At 39.8% G+C, this 24,829-nt stretch overlaps 1 protein-coding gene across 1 annotated transcript; it reads left to right on the top strand.

The window, feature by feature from the left end:
• The first annotated feature begins 131 nt into the window (after nucleotides 1-131).
• On the top strand, nucleotides 132-23,604 carry CAT (catalase). Its single transcript, XM_051964130.1, has 13 exons — nucleotides 132-282; nucleotides 8,582-8,753; nucleotides 9,399-9,509; nucleotides 10,629-10,759; nucleotides 11,632-11,736; nucleotides 12,163-12,288; nucleotides 13,408-13,599; nucleotides 13,966-14,118; nucleotides 17,324-17,462; nucleotides 19,816-19,946; nucleotides 20,202-20,309; nucleotides 21,690-21,773; nucleotides 22,508-23,604. Exons 1-13 carry the CDS (start codon nucleotides 217-219, stop codon nucleotides 22,571-22,573), a joined length of 1,584 nt encoding a protein of 527 aa, XP_051820090.1. The 5' UTR covers nucleotides 132-216; the 3' UTR covers nucleotides 22,574-23,604.
• The last annotated feature ends 1,225 nt before the right edge of the window (nucleotides 23,605-24,829 follow it).

Raw genomic sequence — 24,829 nt, forward strand, 5'->3', positions numbered from 1 at the left:
CCCTCAAGATCCCACCTAAACTAAACTAGAGCGAGAGGCCGCCAGCCAATCGCGGGGCCGTACGGCGGAAGGGCGGGCGCTGATTGGCGGAGCTTGATGCCTTTTTCCGCGCCCGGCGGGGCCTCCTGTCAGTCAATCTGCGAGGCCGAGTGCGGAGCGCCGCCAGCCACTTCGGACCGCGTTCGCCTCAGCTGCCAGTGCACCCGCTCCTTCACCATGGGGGAGAGCCGAGACAAAGCCAGCGACCAGATGAAGCGCTGGAAGGAGCAGCGGAGCTCGCAGGTGCCTACCCGCCGCGGGCTCGGGCTGATCCTCCGAGAGGGCCGGAGGATGTCAGGAGAGAGGCTGCGGGAGACTTAACGGCCCCGGGCTCTGACGACCTCGAGGAGCCGTCCTTTGACCGTTGGGGGCGGGGGGAGCCACCCCTTCGAGGAAGAATCCAATGCAGCTGGTGGGGGGAAGGGGGAATCCATGATCTCGGCCTTCCTTAGCACTAGTCCAGTGACCATGGGTTGGGGGCGGGGCTTACGAGCCAGTAGCCTTCCAAAGGAAGGTTCCAGTGGCCTCAGACCAGGGGTGGAATGTTAGTCTGGGGACCCTCTTCCAAAGGAAGGTTCTAATGCCCGCCAACAGAGGGGGGTGCGTGGAGAGTTCCAATGTCCATTAATGGAGGGGGCGGGAATGTGAAATCATTTTCAGAATCCTAGGGTCTAAAGGAAAGTACCAATGCCCGCTAACAGGGGGTGGGAGGGTGTCAGTTTCAGGATCTAGGATTTTAAAGATCTTAATGCCCGCTAACGCGCGAGGTGGGGGCAGTGTCAATTTCAGAGGAAGGTGTCATTGCTCACTGACGGAGGGGGCCGAGGGGATCAATGTCAGGATCCCGTGCGTTCTAAAGCAAAGTTCCAATGCTTGGAACGCGGGTTGGAGAAATGTCTATTTCAGGATCCCCAGGCTTCCAAAGGAAGCCCAGTAACTGAGGGACTGGGGCGGGGGGATGTCCGAATTTCAAAGGAAAGTTTCTTGTCCACGGAGGGGATTAAGGGGCGTCACGCGGGAAAGGGTGGGACCCAGGAACCTTGGCCAAAACACCCATATGTTTCTAACCCACGAGACGGCCGGGTTGCCCTGGCCCCAAGTATGTTGTTGCGAGGTTGCCAAGTGGTACAGAGGTCGCAGCTTTGCAATAGGCCGTGGGGGAAGCGAGGGAAACAAGTGAAACTGCGGGAAGGAGAGCCGTGTGAAGCCCTCCACGAGAGGAAGGTGCCGAGGCAAACGTCCACCTCATTTGGAATGGAGACTGGATTTTGTTTTCGTTGATAGGGAGAGCTCCCTTTACAGCTCTGCACCTTCTAAGCAACCTGGCATCCGAGAGATTTGCCCGGAGCATTGAGAGATTAAGGGACTCTAAGCATTTTGCATTAAGCTATACCGATCTTCAGAGGTGAGGGATCCATCCCTATAGTTGATCCCCCCTCCCGGGGGACAAGTGATTTATTGAAGATCACACTGTAATTGTCAGTCAGGTTTTGAACTCAGGCCCTGTGGATCCAGAGGCTGTATCCCTCATTTGTAATGCGGTGGTCAGGAAGGAGTTAAATTGATTAGTCTCTGGGTTCCTTCTGACTTTGAGATTCTGTATGTGCTCAGAGAAATGTACTCTGGACCCTCCTTTATTGGGGCTATTTCAGACTCTTTATCTAGTTTACTTTTCCCCTCCCCTCCATATGAAAAGGCTCAGCACAGTGCCTGGCAACACAGGAGGTACTTAGTTAATGCTTGTTGACTGACTGATGAAAAGGCTGATCGATCATTCTCTAATGGGTGCAAACTCTTCTCAGCTGCTTCTACCTTGGAGCTGATCTGGTTAGACTTCTAGTGATGGCACTTGAGAGGAAGGACGTGGAGAAGCAACAAAACTTAGTGGAAGTAAAACTAAGGATTGGGGAAACTGAGGTGAAAGCCTAGGGGGCTTTGTTTGACATGTCAGACCTGGAAAGAGACTTCTACAAAATGAGAAGATAGGACTGGGTCATGGCTAGGATCCTGAGGGAGACTTCCCAGATTCCCAATCAGCCTATATTGGAGGCAGCATTACCAAGGGGAACTGGGAGATGCTGGGATGTTCTTCTCTTAAACCCATCTTCAGATGGGTTTCAGGTTTAATGTAGATCAATACATTTAGTTGGTAACTTCTTTTGATATCACCATTACTTCTGGCTTCCCCTTCCCCTCCTTCTCCAACTCACTCTAATTACAGAGAAAATCAATTAGACAAAAAGCACTTGACTCACTGACTGGACCTGGAAAGAAGAAAAATAAAAGCACCTACCCCTGGTGCTTTTGGGGCCCCAATTGGTCAGTGAAACTACCTTGAGTTTAGCTTCTTTTTTGTCATCTTTGTGTTTGCATGATTGTAGCTGTTGTATGGAATGTTCTAATTCTGCTTAGTTCCCTCAGTTTCAGCTCATCCTTGTCTTCCCATGATTCTCCAAACCTTCATATTTGTTATTTTGTACAGTAAAAAATTATTCACTCAAATGCCAGAATTTGTCAGCCACTTCTCTATGGAAGGACATCAGTTTTCTTTTCTGTTGTTTGATACTGTGAAAAGTGTGTTAAATATTTTGTTCATAGAGCTTTTCTTTGTTTGACCTCATTGGGACATATGTTTAATCATGAGATTGATGATGAGAGATTATGGACATCTTAGTGATTTTTTTTCAATAATTCTAAACTTTTCCAGAAGTTTAGACCTTCCCCAGCAGTGTAGAAGTGTGCCTGTTTCCCCAAGCTCCAACGATATTTACTAATTCTATCTTTTATCCTCTTTGACTAAGTAGAAGCAAATGGAAAACTTAAGAGTTGTCTGGATTGGCCTTTTTGGTGATTAGTGATTTTGGAGCCTTTTTTCCATCTATTATACATCAACACTTCTCAGATTGCTGTAAGAAACCCTGAAACATTCTAAGGTATTTTGTTTTTGTTTTGATGAACCTTATGTTGTCAATAAGCATCAAAAATGATGTGAGAGGATATGACCACCTGAATCTGCTAAAATTGTGATTGAACAGAAAGGTACAACCACAGTGGACAAAAGTGAGAGCCCCTAGATTGGGTGATCTCTTCTGTCACTCAATCCTGTCATGCTGTGTCCTTAGAAATCTTCAGGTGTCCCATTTTATAGAAGGAAAAGCAGAGGCCAGGATTGGCCAAGGTGTAACTTGTACAAGATTCTCAGGACCCAGTTCTCATGATTCCTCGCCAGCTCTTACTCCATTGCTCCACACTTCATGGCTCTTGTTTACCTGGTCTCTGAATTCACCTGATAAATAAGGTGTGCTCCTGACAGGTATGGAGATACACCTGCCTTGGCAAGGCTAGCTACACTTGGAACCAGGGTGTGAGCCCAAGTAGAAGGTAGTTTATTGAGCGTCTAGCTCATGAACAGATTCTGGTGTTAGGGGAATTGGGCACTCTATCAAATGCAGTAACCTGCTATTAAACTAATAATAAAGAAATATACGATCTACATCATCAGATATTCTGTAGCTATTCTTTTCTCTACAACAGTAGTATCAAATGCAAATAAAATAGGGCCACAGAACCATACATAAGGATCCCTGTAAAGATGTACATATTAAAATAGAAAGCTTCATATTAACACCATGTCCTATTGGGTTTTTATTTATTTTGCTAAATATTTCCCAATTACATTTTTATATGTTAGGGGATAGTAAGTTTTATATGTTAAGGGATAGCAAGTTAGTTCAGTGAATAGCAGTGGATAGAAGGCACCAGGTCTGGAGTCAGGTGGACCTGAGTTCATATACGGCCACAGACACTTCTGTGTGACCATGGGCAGGCTATTTAATCACAATTGCTTAAAAAATTAATTTTTATTGATGCTTCCTATTTCTCACATCACCGTAATTATCCCATATAACATTCTTCTTGCCCTTTCCTAAGAACTAGCATATATAACAAATACTGGTTTTTTAGAGAAGGAAAAACAAACAAACAATTGATCAATGTATTGAAAAAGTCTGAAAACATGTGTGAGGTACAATACCAGTGTACCCTCCACCTCCATGACAGGGTAGTTTGGTGGTGTCTTCTCATATCTTGTCATTCAGGTTTGACTGATTTTTATAATTTTGTTACATTTGCTTCTTAGTATGTGGTTTCTTCCATTTACCTTGTCTGTTGTCTTTGGTTCTGCCGAATTCATTTGTATCAGTTCATCGAGATCTTTTTGTGCTTCTCTGTGTTCATCACACACACCGTTGCTTACGGTACAGCAGTATTCCATCACATTCGTGTACCCCAGTTTGTTTAGCCATTCCCCAGTTAATGACATCTACTTTGTTCTGACTCTTAGCCATCACAAAAAAAGTGCTGCTATAAATAATTTTGAGTATATGGAGTATATAGATATTAATCTTCGTATTAATGGCTTCTTTGAGGTATAAATCCAATAGTGGAGTCTCTAAGTTAAAGGATATAGACTTTTAGTAACTTTATTTACATAATTCCAAATTGCTCTTCAAAATGGCTGAACCATTTCCAAACTCCACCAATAATGCATTAGTATGCTTGTCATTGCACAAGCCATCCATTCATTGACTTATTATCTTTTTTTTTCCTTATCTTAGCCAATTTACAGGGTGTTGAGATGAAATCCCAGGGGAGTTTTGATTGCATTTTTCTTATTATTAGTGATTTAGAACATTTTCTCAAGGTGCTTTCTAGTACTTTGCTATTCTTTGGAGAACTGGTTGCAATTCTTTGATTACTTATTTATTCCCAATTACATTTTAATCTGGTTTGGGAGCATTCTTGAAGGCCCTGGGTGTGTTTGACACCTCTGCCTTTCAGTATCAAGTGTACACTTGACATTGCATAATACTTGTTGAATGGTATCTGCATTTCTAATTATTTTGGATAAAAACAAAATGAGAGCTTTGGCTGTAGCTTCCAGTGTATGGCAAAAACAGCCAGTGTAAGAGGTGGACTGAAGAGGGCCTGCTACTCTCCCATATGGAACCAAGTAGTAGGGCATTCTCCAGCTTTGGTGGTTAACATTAAAAAAAAAAAATTACAATGAAAAATTTGCTATTTTCTGTTTCTCCTATTTCAGGTGACATGACAACTGATGTTTTTGCCCCATAGAATAAAGATTTGTGATAATGCAGTTCTGTCCATTTTGCTGACTTTGGAAGTCTTTTCTTCTTCCTTCTCTTCCTTTATTTGAAGGCAAAAAACAGATTCACCTCCTTACTTCACTGTGCTTTTCAACTACTAATTCATACATATAGAAGGTGCTGGTGACCTGCTTGTCAAAGTAAACTTAGACTGGCAAGAAACAGATTTACTGCATGATTATGAAAGACTTGTAAATGAGCTGGGTTAGAAAGGATAGCTGTTTTAGTCACTTTCTTCACATAAATTCAAATTGCCTTTAGGCTGGTTTGCTCCCTCAACAGTACATTTGGATCCCTGTTTTCTCATCCCTACTCCTCTCCCCACCCAGTCACTTGTTCCCATCTTTCATTTTTGCCAATTTTCTAGGTGTGAGGTGAAAACTTGGAGTTATCTTATTTTGTATTTTCTTATTATTCATGATCTAAAACATTTTTATATGATTCTTAATAGTTTGCAGTTTCTTAAAGGCTGTGTTTATGGCATTGGAAGCTCAGGCAGGGCCTACCAAGTTGGAAAGTCTTCAAATAGTGCCCAGGGATGGACTCTGGTTACAGTTGACCAGCTCAGCTCAGTGCAAAGGTTCCTCGCTGGTCTGGCTACAGGGGAATGATGGGGGCCCTAGAAACTCTCCCAGCACTACTTACCTGAGTGCTGTGTATAAAATGCTTTGCAAAACCTAAAGAACAATTCAACCGTGAGATGTAATTATATTGGTGGTGATAATGACTAATTCACGGAAGGATTGTCATCTGTGTTGGTAAAAGGAAGTATGGACAACAGTAAAATCCTGATGATATGGAAATATAAGGAAAGGCTTTTAGATCAGTTGTTTTAAAAATGATTTTAAAAGGACCTCATCAAAAATAAATCACGAACATTTACTTCTCATCATAAATAAAGGGTAGCTAGGCAAGGCCGTAGATAGACCGCCGTGACTGAAGGAAGACATGAATTAAAAACTGGCCTCAGACACTTTATAACATTTTTTTTTTTTAACACAACAAAGTCAGCTGCCTTAAATACTTGTGGCTGTCTTCTCTAAAGGCAGAGAGAAAGGTTCAATGTCTTTTTAAAATTTCTGGTCCTCTTGTCCCTTGATTAATCATGGTAATCTAAAGAGAAAATGATTTATTCCCTTACAAAGAGGAGGTAATTCTCACCTTGGAGCACATTATGCGTCAGTCCCTTTGGCCAGGTTACATTGTACCATGGGTTTGCTTTATCTCTCTGAATGACCTGAAGTGAATGATCTGAAGCTGTAATTGCTGTACAGTGTGGACTGTTTCAGACTTCCTCCTGATTCTTTTGCTCCCTGTGGCCTCTGAGAGGACTCTCACTGCTTGATTCATGTTTAGACAGTAAAGGTCCATTCTCAGCACTGCCATTTGATCACAGCTTCCTAATGAGCTTCACTTTCTCACTTTGAAGAAACAGAACCATGGATCTCTGTGACATAAAGTGTCCTTAGTTACATAATAATATGGGACCATTTTGACAAGAATTTGTAGCCTTGACTAGAGTCAGATTTGAGTTTAGTATTATTAATTTCTTTTACTTCCCCCTCTAGATTTATTTTAAATTTTATTGGTGTCTTTTGGATTTTATAGCATAAATTTCCCAATATCTTCTCTCATCAAAAACAAACAAAAAACCCCAACAACAACAGCAAACAGTTCAAACCAATTCCCAGGCATCTGGTTGGTGTAATGGATAAAGCACCGGGCTGAAGTCAGGAAGAATCGTCTTCCTGAGTTTAAATCTGGTCTCAGACAATCACTGGCTGTGTGACCCTGAGTAAATCACTCAATCCTATTTACCTCAGTTTCCCCATCTGTAAAATGAGCTGGAGAAAGAAATGGCCCCGCACTCTCGTGTCTTTGGGGCAGTAAGCAAATGGAGTCACAGAATATTAGACAGGATTAAAAAATGACTGAACAACAATAAAACCAATTCTGTCTGATAATAGAGACACCATTCGGTACCTGTAAAGCTTTCACCTCTTTCCAGGGAGGAGGGAGGAAGTTTGTTGCATCATCAGCCCCCTGGAGCCACTATTGGTTATTGTCTTTAATTTCACCTTTCCCCCTTAACTTGAGTCTCATTTTGAAGACATCAGGAGTCTCCTTCCTTTTTAATTATCTGCTTTCTGTTCACATTTTATTCTTTTAACCATATCATCCATATTGAGGCAACTAGAGGGAACCCATTGTCTTGGTTTGAAGATCTCTTGGAATTCCTGTACTGATGCTTTTGTATCACAGTGGTTCAGCTTTTGCATCAAGAATCCATGGCTGAAAGATTCATTTTTATATTTAATTTTAAAAACGAATTCCTTGTTGTATTTATTTGTAGTTTCAGAATGATGTTTTGTCTACCTATTTTATATACCAAAGTTATGTAAAAATTTCTCAGGTGAAAAGAAGTCGCAAGTGGAAAAAGTTTAGGAAGCTCTGGTTTAAACTTGTGACAAGGAGGTGATTCTGGGTTCTGTGTGGCAGAGGGTTAGCTCTAGCAGGAAGTAATAAGAGCCCCTATCTCCCAGGATAATTATGAGAATCAAATGAGATATTGTTTATAAAAGGCTAACCCTTTTATAGCCCAGTGCCTGGCACACAGCAGGCAGGGAATAAATGCTCGGTCTCTTTCCTTTCCTTCAATTTCACCCTCAGCCTTGTGACTCTGGTACTGAATCCTCTGATTTCTTTGACTGTAAAATTCAGGTAGTAAATACTTATAGAACTTGTGTCAGATGAGATAATAATGTCGATATAAAATGCCTTGTAAGCCTTAAAGCCCCATAACAATGTCAGGTTTTTTTTTTTTAATAACTTTTTATTGACAGAAATAATGTCAGTTTTTAATAATATGTTGCTAGGCATTTATTCATTGCTGATGTCATTAGTCAACAAATACTAAATAGCTACTATATATCAAAATGGAGATAGAGATATGATGTATTTGTATTGTTACATGTATTATATATTTATGTATATATTGTATGTATTTTTACCCACAGAAAGCTTCTGGTTTAGTTTGGGAGGGAGGGTGCTATGGCTTTGGGTCAGACTCTGTGACCTCAGGAGAGACATGAGCTGAGTCTCAGAAGCCTTTGTTTGCTTTGGAACAAGCAGCATGGCCAAGCAGGGATGTTTACCGAACATGGCTGAAATACAAATGCAAATTTTAGCAAGTGTTCTGAAAAATCACAGCTGAGCAGGAGGGTAGGGATGATACATTTCATGGGTCAAGTGGAAAGGTATAGAATTGTGGGAAAAATACCCATTTTGATCATGTAAATTGGGGACATATTGATATTAACTAATTAAATGTCCTTTTTAAGTGTAGATGATTTTTCTATGCCCCTCTTTCTTTTTAGAGTCCTTCACAACTCACCACAGGATCTGGTAATCCCGTAGGAGACAAACTTAATATTTTGAGTGTGGGACCTCGGGGACCCCTTCTCGTTCAAGATGTGGTTTTCACCGATGAAATGGCTCACTTTGACCGAGAGAGAATTCCTGAGAGAGTTGTCCATGCTAAAGGAGCAGGTGAGAGCTGCATTTTAGCTATTGTACAGTAATTATTTTATGCTGGCTGGGTTGAGAATGGGCATTCTCAAGCCCTCATTTTATACCTTTGTCTTAATAATGACATAATTTGTCCAAATCCAGCATGGGGACTTGAATCTCTCTTCCCTGTGGAGTTTCTGCTGGAAAACTTGCTAATTTACTCCCTCTATTGGAAGAGATCTGAATCTCATCATGTAACCCATCCCCACTCATCTCTTTGAGCAGTCTTGCAAGATTTTTCATCATGATTTTAAATTCAGCATTATGCCATCTTCATTGAATGGCTAATATCATTCCTGCCCCTAAAGTGCCTTTTCTGGTTTTTCCCTCACCCTAGAATTCTGTCTCTGTTTTTACAAACACTACTCTTCCTGTAAGCCTCAGCTCAAGATCTAGTTAGTATCTTAATGAAGCTTCTTCCAACACATTTTAGATCCTATTAACTAAATCCCTGAATTCTGGCCCAGTGCCCCTGGTTTAGCATTTAAACACATACACACTGTTTCCTTTACATATATAGATTGTAAAGTCTTGGATGTCAGGGCTACTTCCCACTTCTCATAGGCAGGCACAAGAGAGGAACTCGTTTTTTTACTTGTGATGTTTTGTGTATTTGTCTCATAGGAGCATTCGGATATTTTGAGGTCACTCATGACATTACCAAATATTGCAAGGCAAAGGTGTTTGAGCATATTGGGAAAAGGACTCCAATCGCTGTGAGATTCTCTACAGTTGGTAAGTTATCAGTTTTAGTTACCTGATCATTATTGATCTGCACTGTCTGTTTTATAATTAGTATTGCCTCCAGCCTCAGCTACTCACTAGCTGTGTGACCCTGGGCAAGTCTCCTTATCCTGTTTGTCTCAGTTTCCTCATCTGTAAAATGAGCTGGGGAAGGAAGTGGCAAAGCCATCTGCCAAGAAAACGTCAAATGGGGTCACAACTGAAATGACTGAACGACGACAAAAAATATCATCTCATGCAGAAACAAGCCTTTTTTGGGGATTGGAGAAGGAACTTTGAAAAATAGAGCAAAATTTCAAAATAACAGAAACTTCCTGATACTTGTTAGGAAACTACTTGCATCTTACCTGCTGGAATCTTGAATAGTAGTACTTAGGGGCAGTTACTTCCTTACCTATTACTGAAAATCCCTAGAATTAGTTGAGATTTTCATTACAAGCACTAATTTTTACTTCAACACTCCAGATTTGAGATTTTATTCCCCTCTCCATATTGTTTCTTATATGGTTTTAATATGTTTTGAAGTTCTTCTTTTTTACTAAAGAACAAATTTAATTACAAATTGGGAACTTTATTTTAATTCTGCTTACTCTTAAACTCATAATTTGCTGTTTACTAACTCTTCATAACTTTCCTTAATTTTCAGTTCCCTTTTTAAGCTTTTTATCTGGAAATTTTGATTCATTGTGGAACTGAAAAACACTAGTATTAGCTCAAGGTTTTAAAGTTTATCATTAAGATCATTTGGGTTTTTGTTCATTTTATTTTATTTGTTATTATTTATTACTATTTTACTTGAATGAATAAATGAAAGAGCATTTCTTAAGTGGTTATTTTGTACATAGTGCTGTCCTAGTCACGGGATTCAAGACAAAACAGGCAATGCCTTCTCTTAGGGAGTCCATGTTCTAATAAGAGAATAACACATGCTTATTAATTTTCACTTTCTTATTTGCCTGTTTCCTAGAGTGAATTAACATCGTAAGTAGAGAAGTGATCCTCTAGAACCCTAAGCAGTTCATTACTACCCCACGAGAATGAAGCACAGGGTTGTGTTGGTCTTCCCAGAGGACTCTCTTTTCTGACCTCAGTTACTGGTGTATCTTCTAGCCGGAGAATCCGGGTCTGCAGACACTGTCCGTGACCCTCGAGGCTTTGCTGTGAAATTTTACACCGAAGAAGGCAACTGGGACCTCACAGGAAATAACACCCCTATCTTCTTCATCCGGGACCCACTTCTGGTAGGGGAACCTATTGTACACCCCACAGTGGAGAAGACCAAAGAGAAAGGGCCTTTGGTCAGAGATTGCCTGGTTGGCTTTTAGAAGGTCCATTGCAAATGAAATCTTGTGTTTCAAGATAGAAGGAACAAATAGCTTTCTTCGTCTTGGGATTTGATATTAATTATCATAATAATCATGGCAATCTGCCCTGGCAGGGCTCCAGGGACCCTGAGAGAAGGGGCTTCCTTTCTCAGGGCACACAGTGAAGGGCTTATACTGGGATGCTGGAGACGTCTCAGACTTTATGTAGAATTTAAACAGATTCTCCTACTGTAATTTTGCAGATCAGAGTTTGGAGACAATTTTGTCAATAGCTGAGCTGGATATAGTTAATAGAACATTTCATTGTAGTCTCAAGATTCTGACTCAGTTGAAAAGCATCTTGATATAAAGGCTGGATAGTTGGCTTTAAAATCAGGAAGTCCTGGGTTCAAGTCCAGCTTCAGACTTGATCAGGTGTCTTTGGTCAACTCATTTAACCCGTGAGTGATCAAGCTAACTCTTTAAGAAGGTGCTAACTTACATTGGCTCATCTTGGAGTTCTCAACCCCAGTGGAGTCCACTGCTGAGTTCCTATCCTTCCATTCATTTACATGATGCTATTTTAGATTGAAAGTAGGGATTCTCTTCCCCTTTTTGTATTTTCTGCCTTTTGTTTCGTTCCTGGCACATAGCAGGCACTTAATAGATGCTTATTGATTGACTGGAATCAATATTTCTGATTAAACTTGCAGTACAGTCTATGACTTAGCTTCAAAGCAAGTATGGAAAAGAAGCCATCATTTCTATAGCCTGATTTTGCATCTTCCCCCCATTTTGTCCCCATTTAGTTTCCATCCTTCATACATAGTCAGAAGAGGAACCCTCAAACCCACCTTAAAGATGCCGACATGGTTTGGGACTTCTGGAGTCTTCGCCCCGAATCTTTGCATCAGGTAGGAATAGCTGTCTTTAACTGCATTGTGACTTCCGTCTGAGGGAGAATTTACTAATTCTTTATTTCATGGGATTTGGGAAATCATATGGGGATGACTTTTATGTTTTCTCTTGAGGGGCTTCCTCTAATTTCCTAGGGAGGGAGAATAATCTGATTTTTTTTCTTTAAAGAAACTTTAAATTGCTAATGTAACTTAACTAGAATTAGCTTGACAGAAGCAACAGATTTATCATTTCATATATCATGAAGGTTTCATTGGATTTGGGATATGTAAAGAAAAGATGGCGTAATTGTGATTCAGGAAATAAGCATGTAATAGGCGGGTCTGTGCACCATATAGTTTGGGCGTTTTGCTAAGACGTGGTTAAGAATCTGTATGGCCATTTTGGCCTTAAACTAAATTTTCTTACTTATTGCCTCTCAGGTTACTTTCCTATTTAGTGACCGAGGGATTCCAGATGGCCATCGTCATATGAATGGATATGGATCTCACACCTTCAAACTGGTTAATGCTGATGGAAATGCAGTTTACTGCAAATTCCATTATAAGGTGATTCTTAGTTTTTCAAATATAGTTACCAGGATTTTTTAGAGCTTTCATTCAATAAATATTTATTTAGTTCCTCTTGTACAAAGGTAAAAGTAAATGAATTATTTGAAGGGCCGAAGCAAAATTCTCCTTTTTTTTCCCCCTCCTCATTGAAAATGAATTATTTGTTTTTGGAAGATACTAAATCATAGGATTTTAAACATAACAACAACCCTTTAAATGATCTAGTTCAGCTCCCTCATTTTGCAGATGGGGAAACTGAAACCCAGAAAGAGGAAGCGCTTATTCCTAAGTAAAGAAACTGGTTAGTTGCAGACCTGGGCCTGGATCTCAGGTCTCTTGTTACCCAGTCTAAGTGGTCGCTTTATTGCCTAGTATTGCCTCTGGTTAAATGGAATGTTTTAAAAGGACCTTTTCTTCATAAAATACTGCTGTGCATGATGATAAGTACTAGTCATTGAGAACTTCAGAGAATTTTCTTTAAAAGAAAAAATCTACTTAGTTACAGTCTGAGCTAATTCGAATATCATAAAGTGGAGGCAATCTACTTTTGTTTAAAACAAATTTTATTGATTTCTTTTGTTTTTAATATTGCTTGTATTTTCCATTGTAATATTATTCCTCTGTTTCCTTCCAGAGATCTATGGAAATATGCTTTTGTAGCAGTTAGTTGAAAAAATAAAATTATATATCCGTCATTAAATATGTATTAAATTCTATTCTATGTCAGGCACTATACCAATCATGGGGGAAACAAAAAGAGTCAAAAGACTAATTCTGTCCTTAAGGAGCTTACAATCTAAAGTATATATACATTCATTTCTTTAATAAATATTTATTAAGCATCTGCTAGAATTGCTTTTATAGAACAAATTTTCGATATAGACAAACACGATTCTTCGGCTGTTGTGAAAATGGCGTTTAAGGGCCTGATAATGGATTTGAAATTTGGAAATGATGATACTCAAACATGTTCTCCATGGGTGATTAAATTATCATGGAAATTAGTGAGGGGCCCTTATTTATGACCTCATAGTCCTTTCTTTTGTGGTTTGTTAACTTTAGACAACTTTACCAATTAAACTCGGTCTAAATGCTTGTGTTGTTTTTCTCTTTCAGACCGACCAAGGAATCAAAAATCTTTCTGTTGAAGAGGCTGGAAGACTTGCTCAGGAAGATCCTGATTATGGCCTGAGAGATCTCTTCAATGCCATTTCTACAGGCAATTACCCAAGCTGGACATTTTACATCCAGGTCATGACTTTTGAACAAGCAGAAGCATTTCCATTTAATCCATTTGACCTCACTAAGGTAAAGCAAATTAAAGACTTAGATGGCCTAACATTTCCTTACTTTTGTTTTCCCCTGCATTGAGTGTGGAGTATGAAAGGAAAATTATGTACTAGCAGCAAACAGGATATTATCGACTTAGAAATTTTAGTTGAATGTTCTTTCAGTGTATAATTATCATTGCTGAACTGCTTGGAATCGCATCTGTTTGTGAAGGGATAAGTTTTGTGAAAGGTGTGAAAGATAAATTTTGTGTAGATGGCGGCCCCAAGAATGATCTCTTGGCTTTTATCATTTGTCATTGTCATTAGGGTGCCAGGATTTCAAAAACTGGTTTTTTTGCACTTTTTAGCTTATCTCTTGTATTTGATGCTTCCTCATTTCCAGGTTTGGTCTCATAAAGACTACCCCCTTATCCCAGTGGGTAAACTGGTCTTAAACAGGAACCCTGAGAACTACTTCGCAGAGGTGGAGCAGCTCGCTTTTGACCCCAGCAGCATGCCGCCAGGCATCGAACCGAGTCCTGATAAAATGCTGCAGGTGAGTCGGATGGGTTCTGTGTTGTTTGGAGCGCCCTAGACCGACCATCAAGTCTCACCTTAGGTTTGAAGCTGGGGAGGTTTTAAGGCGGGAATGCTTCGGGATGAGAGCATTAGTCAGTCAGTCAGTAACCAGTTGTTACCTACTATATTGCCTGGCACTGTGCTACGTGCACGGGATACAGAGAGCCCCAAGACAGTTCCTGCCTTTAAGGAACTTACAGTCTAATGAGGGAGACCGCATGCAAACAAATAAATAGAGAGGAAGCCCTTACATAGAATAATTAGGAAATAATTAAGAGAGGGAAGCTCTGGAATGAGGCAGGAGGGGAAGGCTTCCTGTAGAAGGTGAGATTTTAGTTCGAACTTAAAGGAAGCTGGCGGGTAAGAAGTCCAGAGTGGAGGAAGAAGAGCATTCCAGACATGGGGGACAACGAGCAAGATGGAACCAAGAAATGGAGACTGGACACATTTACTAGGCCTTTTTGCTGCCTCAACTAACCCATCTCCTTGAATCCACTAGTGATGAATATTGTTAGAGCAAGAAGCCATTGGGTTTTAAGATTCTGGTATTTGCTTTTTCAAAAGTGTCTCAGAAATTGTTTGCATTTTACAGAGTACCTGGCCCATAGCCCTAACAATAAATGTTGATTGATTGATTAGGCAGTCTCATCATTGAAGGAGGGCTGAGCAGTTTATTGCCTACAATTACTTAGTAGGCAAGAGCATGCTTTGGTCAAAACTCTTCTATTAATTTATTATTTTGTTAATGTGGCCTTTAAATTTTTCCACTTGTAAACAGAAAATACTGATGAAATTAATAATTGAGTTGCTGTTGCTGATGTTTAAGATGCACTGGTTTTGCCTTAATTGTTGTCCTTAATAATAATTACAATTATATGTATATAATTATAAATAGAATTAATAATTATAATCCTTAAAATTGGGTGTATTTGGCATAATTCAAGCCATATTACACTCTTGTAATGTGAGTAATTACTTTCTTAGGTAAGACTTCAATGGCAAAAGGACTGGTTTAATTAACAAATTACTAAGCTATTATCTGTTTTCTTGAACTATACCCATGAACCATGGTTTAATCAGAAGTTTTTATAAATCTATCATATTCATTACATCCTGCTTTTTATATAATAATGCTAATTATATATATGTGTGTACACACACACACACACACACACACACACACACACATATATATATATATATTTTTTTGGCTAGGCACTTGGTTAAGTTGCATAGGATCACACAGGATGCATTTAATGTCTGAGGCCAGATTTGAACCCAGATCTTTCTGACTTCAGGTCTGGTGCTTTATTCACTGCACCAGTTAGCTGCCTCTGTAAAAATATATCTTAACACACTGGTTATTATTATTAAAATGGAAAAGCTTTAAAAATAAATCTAATTTTTTTTTTTTTGCTTTTTTTTTTTTCGTGGAGGCAATTGGGGTTAAGTGACTTGCCCAGGGTCACACAGCTAGGAAGTGTTAAGTGTCTGACACCAGATTTGAACTCAGGTCCTCCTGACTTCAGGGCTGATGTTCTATCTACTACACTACTTAGCTGCCCCAGTAAATCTAAATATTAAACCTTCTTTGTGATATGTCAAAATTTTCTCCAATCTTTGATAAGATTTTTGTTGGGATTTTGTGTTGTTACGGTGAATATGTCACATTCTGTTGTATATTGTGTTGGGCAAACTTCAGATTATTTCATAGACTTTTATTTGTTTTTAATGACTTTAGAATGTCTCATTATGGCAGTATGCTACAGTTTGCTTAACTGTTTTCCTGTTGTTGGATATTCGGACCTTTTCCTATTGTATTAGAAACTTCCTTCCTATGTGAAGTGGCCCCAGAAACACTAGGACTGTGGTGATGTAGGACAGTATGAACGAGGCTGTGGTCTTGCTTTTGTTTATAGAGTGATTGCCCTGCCTCTAGGAGACTGGCTTTGGAGCTAAGGAATTAGTGAAGCTTCAAGCCCGAGACAGAGCCTGGACTGTGCTATTGGCAGGAACAGCAGAAAAAAAATAGATCCTCGCTCGTTTGCACTGATTTGGGGAGCTGGTTTCAGACCAAGTATAATCTGGTGGAATGAGTGAATGAGAACACTTTGTTCCAATGGTCGTGAAGGCGACTGTAGCCAGCTGTTTGGGTGCTCAGAGCTTGGGCAGACATCAAAGATGGCAAGGTCATCCGCTGCATTCTGGGCCATTGACAGTCATCAACTTTTGTCTTGTCACTGAACGTCGGTGACTCTGGAAGAGAGTGAGACTGACAACTTTGTGCAGTTTTCCTCCCTTAAAGCCCATTCATGCATGGTGCAACACTGAAGTAGAATTTAGCACAGCTGGATTTTAATCCCAATAATTTAAGTTATTAAGTGCATGATATTAGGCCAGCAAGTTCCTTTTTTAAGTTTCAATTCTTCATTTCTTCACAAAACTGAAAAATAATATTCTGTGAGACAGTTGACTCCATATCATTATGCGTCTTCTGAAGGAGAAGGTCTCTTTTATTTGTCTTTTCTGGATAATTTTCTCAAACGAATAATTCTAACAATAGTATTGAAGGTTTGCAAAGCCCCTTTTCTCACAACCATCCTATGGAATTGGTTGTATAACATCCAACTGCATTGTAAAAACAAAGGCACTTGGGCTGTAACTAATGGAGTGGCACCTCGGTGGGATCTTGTCTTCTGTTTCTTCAGAACCTTGCTCTTCCCATGGTCTGTCTACATTTTCCTGCCATAGTAAAAGAATATTTTGACCACCATTTAATATTTTATGATTAGGTTTGTCTACATCAGCTTTGTTATTTTAACCAACAGCACTGCAGCTAATTGTAAATATAGAACACTTTTGTGATGGAAAACTTTCATGGGAGAAAAAAGTTAAGTAAATGATTTGATTTTGTTGGCCATTTGTAAACTGAAAAAAAATCTGTGTAGAATAGATTTTAAAATTAATAGTAGCTTAACTTGGGATACATCATGGAGATTAAACTACTTTTCAGTAAGGATAATGCTTAAAATAAAGAATAGATCTAATCCTCGGTGGGGTACATGCAGGACTTTTCAGTATTTTGTATATTGTGCTTCATGGAATTATCTTCCTATCTGTTGATTAAGTATAATAAATAAACTTTTACAACTAGAATTAAAAATCCAAATTCATTATTTTAGGGCCGTCTTTTTGCATATCCTGATACTCACCGCCACCGCCTAGGACCCAACTACCTTCATATACCTGTGAACTGTCCTTACCGAACTCGAGTGGCCAACTACCAAAGAGACGGACCCATGTGCATGTCTGACAACCAAGGTAACCCCCAAACTCTTCGGTATCCTAGGCAAGGAGAAGTTGACTTCTAAATTTGCAGTCTCAGGATTTTAGCCTGGAAAGTCACCTTCAGGAAGCCATTGAGTTCAAACCTCTTATTTTCTAGATGAGGTATATGAGGCTCAGATATGGTTGATACAAGAGCATGTTGGATAATAAGGAGCAGACCTCAGATGAAAACCCCATGCCTCCTAGGACTGGAAATTTCATGTTCTTCCCATGGTGCCTCTTTCCTTACCTTTTGGTTGCTAGAAAAGGAAGTCGATTCAGTGGGAAAAAATCTTTGATTTACTATCACTTCCTTGAATTTTCCACTTTATAACAGATTGTTTTGATATTTCATATACAGCTAGATAACTAATTACTTTAATCTGCCCTCTTGACTTCTTGAGTGTCTTTATGAGAAATGGAACTTTACTTTCTCCCTTTTCTAGCCCTCTCAGTATACAAAACACATGTCTGTGATCGACCATATATGACTTTGCAAGATTTATTTTGATCTTAACTTTTAATATCAGCAAAATCAGTTAAGTATGCAATAGAACTTTTACATTTGAATAATATATTTCTTTATTTCTTATAGATCTGGGAATCTATTGTTTCCTCCTAAGTTTGTCACAGGGGATCTATGCAGTGTGCTGGGACCTTCCTCTCACATTGTCTTTACAGTATAAGAATACCAATGGAGACACAGGGGAACCGATAGTTTTCTTTTTTCTTTTTCTTTTTTCCCCCAGGGATATGTATTTCCTTGCTTTGTGGTGCATAGATTTCTTTGATGGCATCCTTTATACCATTTCTCCTGCATTATTTCTTATTAGCCCTAATTCTTCCTTTGTGTCCCTTTCACTTTTGTTTTGCCCATCCATTTCTGTGAATATTTTTCTTTCTTTTTTGAAAGATTTATTTCTTTCAATCGATGAAAATCCACCTTCTCTTCTTCCCACCTTTTCTTTCCCCCATTGAGAAAGAAAGGAAAACGTTTTTGGTTGAGCCAAACAAGTTCTCCCATTGGCCATGCGTTCCCAAAATATGTTTCATCTGCGTTCTGAGTTCCTCGTGTCTCTATCAGGAAAGGGGTAGCAGGCGTCATCATAAGACCTCTGCAGTGTGATTCGGCCTTCCTGAGTCTTCCAGAGTTGTTTGACTTTGCAGCTTTGTCGCTACTTCATATATTGTTTTCCTGCTTCTGCTCACTTTATTCTGCATTAGTTCACACATGTCTTCTCGGGTTTCTTTGAAACCATCCTCTTCATCATTTCTTAAAGCATTGTAGTATTCACTCACATTGATAGACTGTAATTTGTTCAACTATTTCCCAAATGACGGGAAACCCTCCCTTGAGGATCCTCCTTTGATCACTTTACATGAGAGTGTCAAGTGTCACCTGCTCTTCTGACCCCTTTCTGCTTGTGCTTTTTAGTTATACAAGAGACTTTCCCCCATCTTTCCTTCCCTTTCTCTTCCCCTCTCTTTCCATTCTGTGAAGATCACTAGAATCCATTCCCAGGCCCTCTGTCTAATTAGATTCCTTTATATCTCCTGGTGACTGGATTCTGAGGTGACATATGTCATCTCTCCAGATTAGAATGTAAGCAGGTTGTTTTCCAGGTCAGTCATTTTAGCTGTGAGATTCCTTACATTTTCTTTTGACTTTGATTTAATGTTTCTGGTTGCCTTGTGGAGTCATTGGCTGCTACTTGGTTCGTTCTGATTTTTCAGGGAATTTGTTGCTTGGGTAAGCTTTGGTCTTCCTGTGCCTGCCAAACTATTATTTCTAATTCTTTGATCTGTAGCTCTCGTTTTTTTCCATTTTTTTCTCTAATTACTTTCATTTCATTGATAAAAATATTTTTTATTTTTTTCTTTTTTAAAATTCATGCTTCATCTCTTCCAGGAATTCTAGTTGAGCTTGTACTCTAGCTATATTTGTTCTTATATGATTTTCTTTTTACCGAGCCGTATGCATACTCTGCTAATATAGGCTATTTTCCTAGGGGGAAATGTATCTATCTATCTATGCATAGATATTTTTCAATATTCACTCTTGCAAAACCCTGTGTTCCAATTTTTTTCTCCCCCTTATCCTCTTAAGCCAATATGTGCAGTTCTTCTATATATTGGTAAACCTTTTTAAGATGCTTAATTGGACCTCTCCTGTTCCTTGACCTTGGACAGGCGTGGGTCCAGGTTGGTATATTTTCCTCTGGTCTTTGGGGGCGCTTCAGTGTGCATGTTATTAAAAATGGCATTAGTGAGAAGGCTCCAATTCTGGGGGTAGAGTGATGCACAAGTGCAGGTTTTACGCCTTGACCGTATCTTCTGTTCTTCTAAGGTGGGGCTCCCAATTACTACCCGAATAGCTTTGGGGCTCCTCATGATTATCCCCCGGCTCTGGAGCACCGCTATAGGACCTCAGGGGATGTGCAGCGCTACAACAGCTCCGATGAGGATAATGTCACCCAGGTAATGGCCAGCGGCTGCTGTCTCATTCTGTCAGAGCTTTCTGGTATCGGGTGTTCCTTAGGAAATGACCTCCATGGTCTGGAGCTTCCCTCCCAGAGTGACTCGTTGGGTGGCTTTGGAGCCCATTCCACTTGGGAAAAGTCAGCCAGTTGCAGAAGCCCATGGAGGAAGAAAGCCGAGGCTCCTTCCTCCGGGCTGCTTTGTTAGTCTTTCCCTGGGATGAGCTGACCCTTTGGCTTCCTGTGGCTCTGTCAGGTGAGAGAGTTCTTTGTCCGAGTGCTAAATGAGGAGCAGCGCCAGCGCCTGTGTGAGAACATCGCGGGGCACCTGAAGAACGCCCAGCTCTTCATCCAGAAGAAAGCCGTGAGTGATCTTTGTATCCTGGCCAAGCTTGCTGGGGGGGACCACGCTTTTGAGGGCTTAGAAGGGCTGGGAAAAGATATTCTGGAGCAAAGGCAGCCTCCCTACTCTTTGATCTAATGATCAGGAGGCCACTTGGGACCTTTCTTTTTCTCTCCAGGGTTTCCAGGGTGTGGGCAGCCCCCTTGATCCTCAGGCCCATGCTTAAAATACTCAGCCATGATTTCTTTAAGTTCTTAAAATTGAAGGAATTCTCTCACTGATTTATCATGACTACAGTCCCATGTTGTGCAAGATTCTGAGTGACAGTAATTTTTCATGTTTATGTTGAAAGTGAAGATTGATAACAGTGCCTTTAAACCTGATAAAAATACAGATTTGACCACAGATTTCAGTAGTTGTAACCAGCGGGAATGTGGTTTCTAAACCTTGGATTTCCAAATAATGTGAGTGGCTGACCCTTTGTAAGCAATTCAGTAGAAATTTACTGAGCTGGACAGGACTGTGTTGCCTCCAGAGGAAGTTAACTCAATTTGAAACTGTTTTCTCAAAGCATTTTTAAAAAATAACCTTTAATAAAATACCTCCTCATTTCTGGTCCTGGTCATTTCATTATGACATTTGAAGGCTCCCACACCCCTTCTCTCCATGGCTTTTTCCAATCCTCAGGATATAGAGAAAGCTGGCCATATCCCTGAGAATCCTTCCAGTTCTGCCTCTATTCCTAAACCACCTTCACAGGCCCAAAATACGGCTTAATCTAAGATGGCTGTGCCTACAACTGACTGCTTAGCTATAGGGTCTGACCAAAAGCAGTATAGTTATTCCTTCTACAAAGCAAGTGCCCCCATGACGTAGAAAATCCATGTAAATTTTTTTGGCCCTCTCTTCCCACCAGAGAAGTATAAATGTTTTTCTTTTTCTTTTATGGGATGTTTACAGTATCTTATTGAAAAATTGGGTTTAGTCATAGGTTCTTTGTCATTGGTTGGCCTTTGTCTTCCACAAAGCTTCCCCCAAATTCCCATTTAATTTCTGATGCTGACCCATAAACTATTGAAACCATGATGGGGAAAGTTGCGGTGTAGAAGAGACAACTGTATATATTTTTTTATCTATCTTTTACTGGGCCTCTGCAGTAAAGAAACTTCTCTCAGTTGCTCCCCTCCCCAGCGCTTGGGGCTGGACTAAGGCTCTTGCTGGGAATGCCTTCCTTTAGGACTCTGGAGAAGACTAAGCTCCCTTTAGCATCCCCCTTATCCATGGAATCATGGGCTTAAGCATGATCTGGAGGCAGCCCTTGTACCTGTTCCTTACCCCTAGATTAGGGCTTGTGTTGTGGAGTGGTTCGTGCAGCTTTGAATTGATTTACTTTGGTTCCAGGTAAAAAACTTCACTGATGTTCATATAGACTATGGGTCCCGGATCCAGGCGCTTTTGGATAAATACAACGCTGAACAACAGAAGGTAAGCCCTTGCACAGGCTGGTGGTTGTAGTAGGAGAGTAGAGCTCTAGCTTTAGCAGCATTGCCCTAAATTTGAACAGTAATCGCCCCTGTCTTGTCTCATGGCAAGATCATCGAGAAGAAGATGGCTTACAAATTAATTATAAATGAATTCCAATTCAAAGTGATTTCTGAATTTTGGTTAATTTTTACTATTCTTTTTCCATTTGGCTCCTCTGTGACTAGATCTGGCCAAAGTCTAGGTTCACCAAATCCCGAAATGGAGTTTCCAATTTTTTAATGGAGTCATTTGGTTGTGACAGAGCAATGATTCAGAGTGCTGACTCTGAGAAATCCCCCTTTCACTGCTGGAGACCAACTAGTGTGATCACTTTAGTTCAGTTGCTGACTTTCCTACCCTTTCCCTTACTTGGTAAAACAGGTTCTGAACAGAGACTAAGTTAGGTAGCCATTGGTCACAGGACCGGGCTGAATGTCACTGACTCAGCCACACTTGGCCCCCATGATCATTGATTCAGGTTTCGAAGAACCCTTATATCCCTTAGCTAACCTACTCACTTCTACGGCTGAGGAAACTGAGACCCCCGGAAGTTACAGAGTTTGTCCAGGGTCACACACAGTAAGGGGCAGGACCTTGGAGGAGAATGTCTTAGAATAGTAATGTCATAAGAGGGAAATGCAGCTGCTGCCCTTAGGGATTGCTGATAAGTTAATTTGCCCTGCTCTTTTAAATAGAATGTGATTCGAACCTATACCCAGTCTGTCTCTCATTTGGCTGCCAAGGAAAAATCGAATCTCTGAGATCATCGGGAAGATCTCTTTTCAACTAAAGAATTTTACAGAAGAAGCTCCAAGAGGTTAATACTCGGGGTCAGTTGCTGCACAGCACAGCACGTCTATATGCTAAGTATGCCCATAAAAAGGCCTGCTTTTAAAAAATATTCACATTTTGCAATAAATAATACTTATTGCCCATTTGGAACCCAAGGTTAGTACTTGGGGAAAGTAATTTCTTGTGTTTATGTTGAAAGTGAAGGTTGATACAGTGCCTTTAAGAAAGTGTATTGGTATTGACTTGTCGATTTCATGTGATGTGCCAGGAAGAAAACTTAGTGGAATTATCAATTTATCTGATAAAAATTATCTCATAAAATTGATGTTTTCATCACACCTCATTGCCTCTTAGATAAGAAGAATCATTTTCTAAATCTGTGCTTCTTAAGCTTTCCATTCATGATCCCTTTTTGCCTGGGAAATTTTTCTGCAACCCTGGGCATATAAAATAGGTATGCAAATCAAACACTGATAATAAATCATAAAGAAATTTATTTTAAAACAACTCTTTGCCATATGTATAATTTTACCATTTATTAAAGAAGAAAGCAAGTTTGCATACTAATGATATTGATGTGCTTGTTTAACATAAAGAATTAAATATTGATGGATTATTTGATACTGTAAGATACATTCAGAAACTTTTTTACCGTTGCCACATTTTTCACAACCCCCACATTCAGTTATGCGGCCCCATGAGGGGTTGCAATCCACTGTTTAAGAAGTTTTGTTCTAGATGAATCATTTTTTAAAGAAGAAATCAGTTTTCTTATCGAGAAAACATTTTTTGGAGCACTCTTTTTCAGGAAATTATTCTGTTCCCATCATTTGTGTTTGGTTCATTGTTTCTGCTTGTCATCTTCCAGGTCTTTTTTTTTTTTTTTTTAACCTTGGAATTATGTTTGCAGTATCAATATGAAGTATTGATTTTTTAAACAGATTGATTTGTAACCATATTTACATTTTACAATAAAATAATCTCCAATTAAGAAAACAAATTGTGTTTAGTTTCTTTCTTCTGGGTGTGATTAGGTAGACATTAAAACTTGTCAACTGCACTGAATCCTTATACAATTCACTAAGCATTTATTAATTGCTTACTGTGTACTAGGCAGCATGATAGGTTTTGGGAACAATCCAAGCCCAGCCTTCAAGGATCTTACATTTTACTGAAGAGCTGCTCCATCCTTGGCTGACACCCCTCTAGCAGATCATGGATCACAGCTTTAGAACTGGTGAGCAGGTCCTCCCGACTCATTGGACAAGTGTGATGACTGAGGTGAAGGTTTTGTTCCAAGACACACAGTAGTAAAAGGCAGGGCTAGGATTGCAGTGATAATAACCACATGTGGCATTTCCTTAACACGAATACTGGAAAATTTCTTTATGAGTGTGATCTCCATCCTCATCACAGCTGCTATTCTTTATTATACCTCTTTGACATTTGAGGAAACTTCAGTCAAGTAGCTTGCCCATGATCACAGAGCTGCTCAGTCTGAGGCAGGGTTTGATCTTGGGTTTACTGATTCCACATATCAGGGCTTGATTTGAAGCTAGGTCTAGACTCCCAAATTCAGTGTCCTTTGCACTGTATCACAACTGACTGGAAGACAAGGAAGGACCCACCAACAAAAAGGGTTCACATAATACCAAACAGCTCCAGATCAGAGGGGACAAAGAAGGCTGGTGGGGAATGGGAAAGTCATCCCTAGATCAGCCTCTCATTCTTTCCAAATTAGGATTTTTGGGTGTTTTTTCCTCTTTATTTTTTAAGCTGGTATTATTATTAAGATATTTCTGCCTACTCTACCTTAAAACAACCCTATTTCCTCAGGTTTTCTTCCCTCCATCTCAAGCCTTCTTCTTCCCTCCTTCTGTCCCTTTCCATTTTTTAGAGTTTTCTTTAAATTATTATTCCTTCCCCCCGCCCCCTCTTTTTTTTCTCTCGGTTAAGTTGTTCATTTAAATCCCTTCTCTCTGCCCCTTCAACTTAATTTAAGTTTTAATTTGCCATTACTTTTTAAAAAAGGATTTCCTTATTTTGCTCTTTTCATGAGTTCTTTGCCTTTTTTGGCTTTTCCTAAATTTTCATTCTTTGTTTCATGGTCTTGATAATTATCCATTTCTCCGAAAGCTTCCTCACATCATTTATCAAAATAATGCTCCTAAAATTTTGAATTTCCTCTATTACTCTCTATAGAAACTGCTCCCTGGCCTTTCCCC

Source organism: Antechinus flavipes, chromosome 6 (assembly GCF_016432865.1).
Source record: "Antechinus flavipes isolate AdamAnt ecotype Samford, QLD, Australia chromosome 6, AdamAnt_v2, whole genome shotgun sequence".
Classification (NCBI taxonomy): Eukaryota; Metazoa; Chordata; class Mammalia; order Dasyuromorphia; family Dasyuridae; genus Antechinus; species Antechinus flavipes.

What these genes read in the sequence shown, in the direction of transcription:
- CAT (XM_051964130.1), top strand. Translation starts at nt 217, where the DNA reads ATGGGGGAGAGCCGAGACAAAGCCAGCGACCAGATGAAGCGCTGGAAG. An exon ending in ACTGCAAATTCCATTATAAG is followed by an intron (nt 12,289 to 13,407) that starts GTGATTCTTAGT and finishes TTTCTCTTTCAG; the next exon opens with ACCGACCAAGGAATCAAAAA. An exon ending in ATCCATTTGACCTCACTAAG is followed by an intron (nt 13,600 to 13,965) that starts GTAAAGCAAATT and finishes CCTCATTTCCAG; the next exon opens with GTTTGGTCTCATAAAGACTA.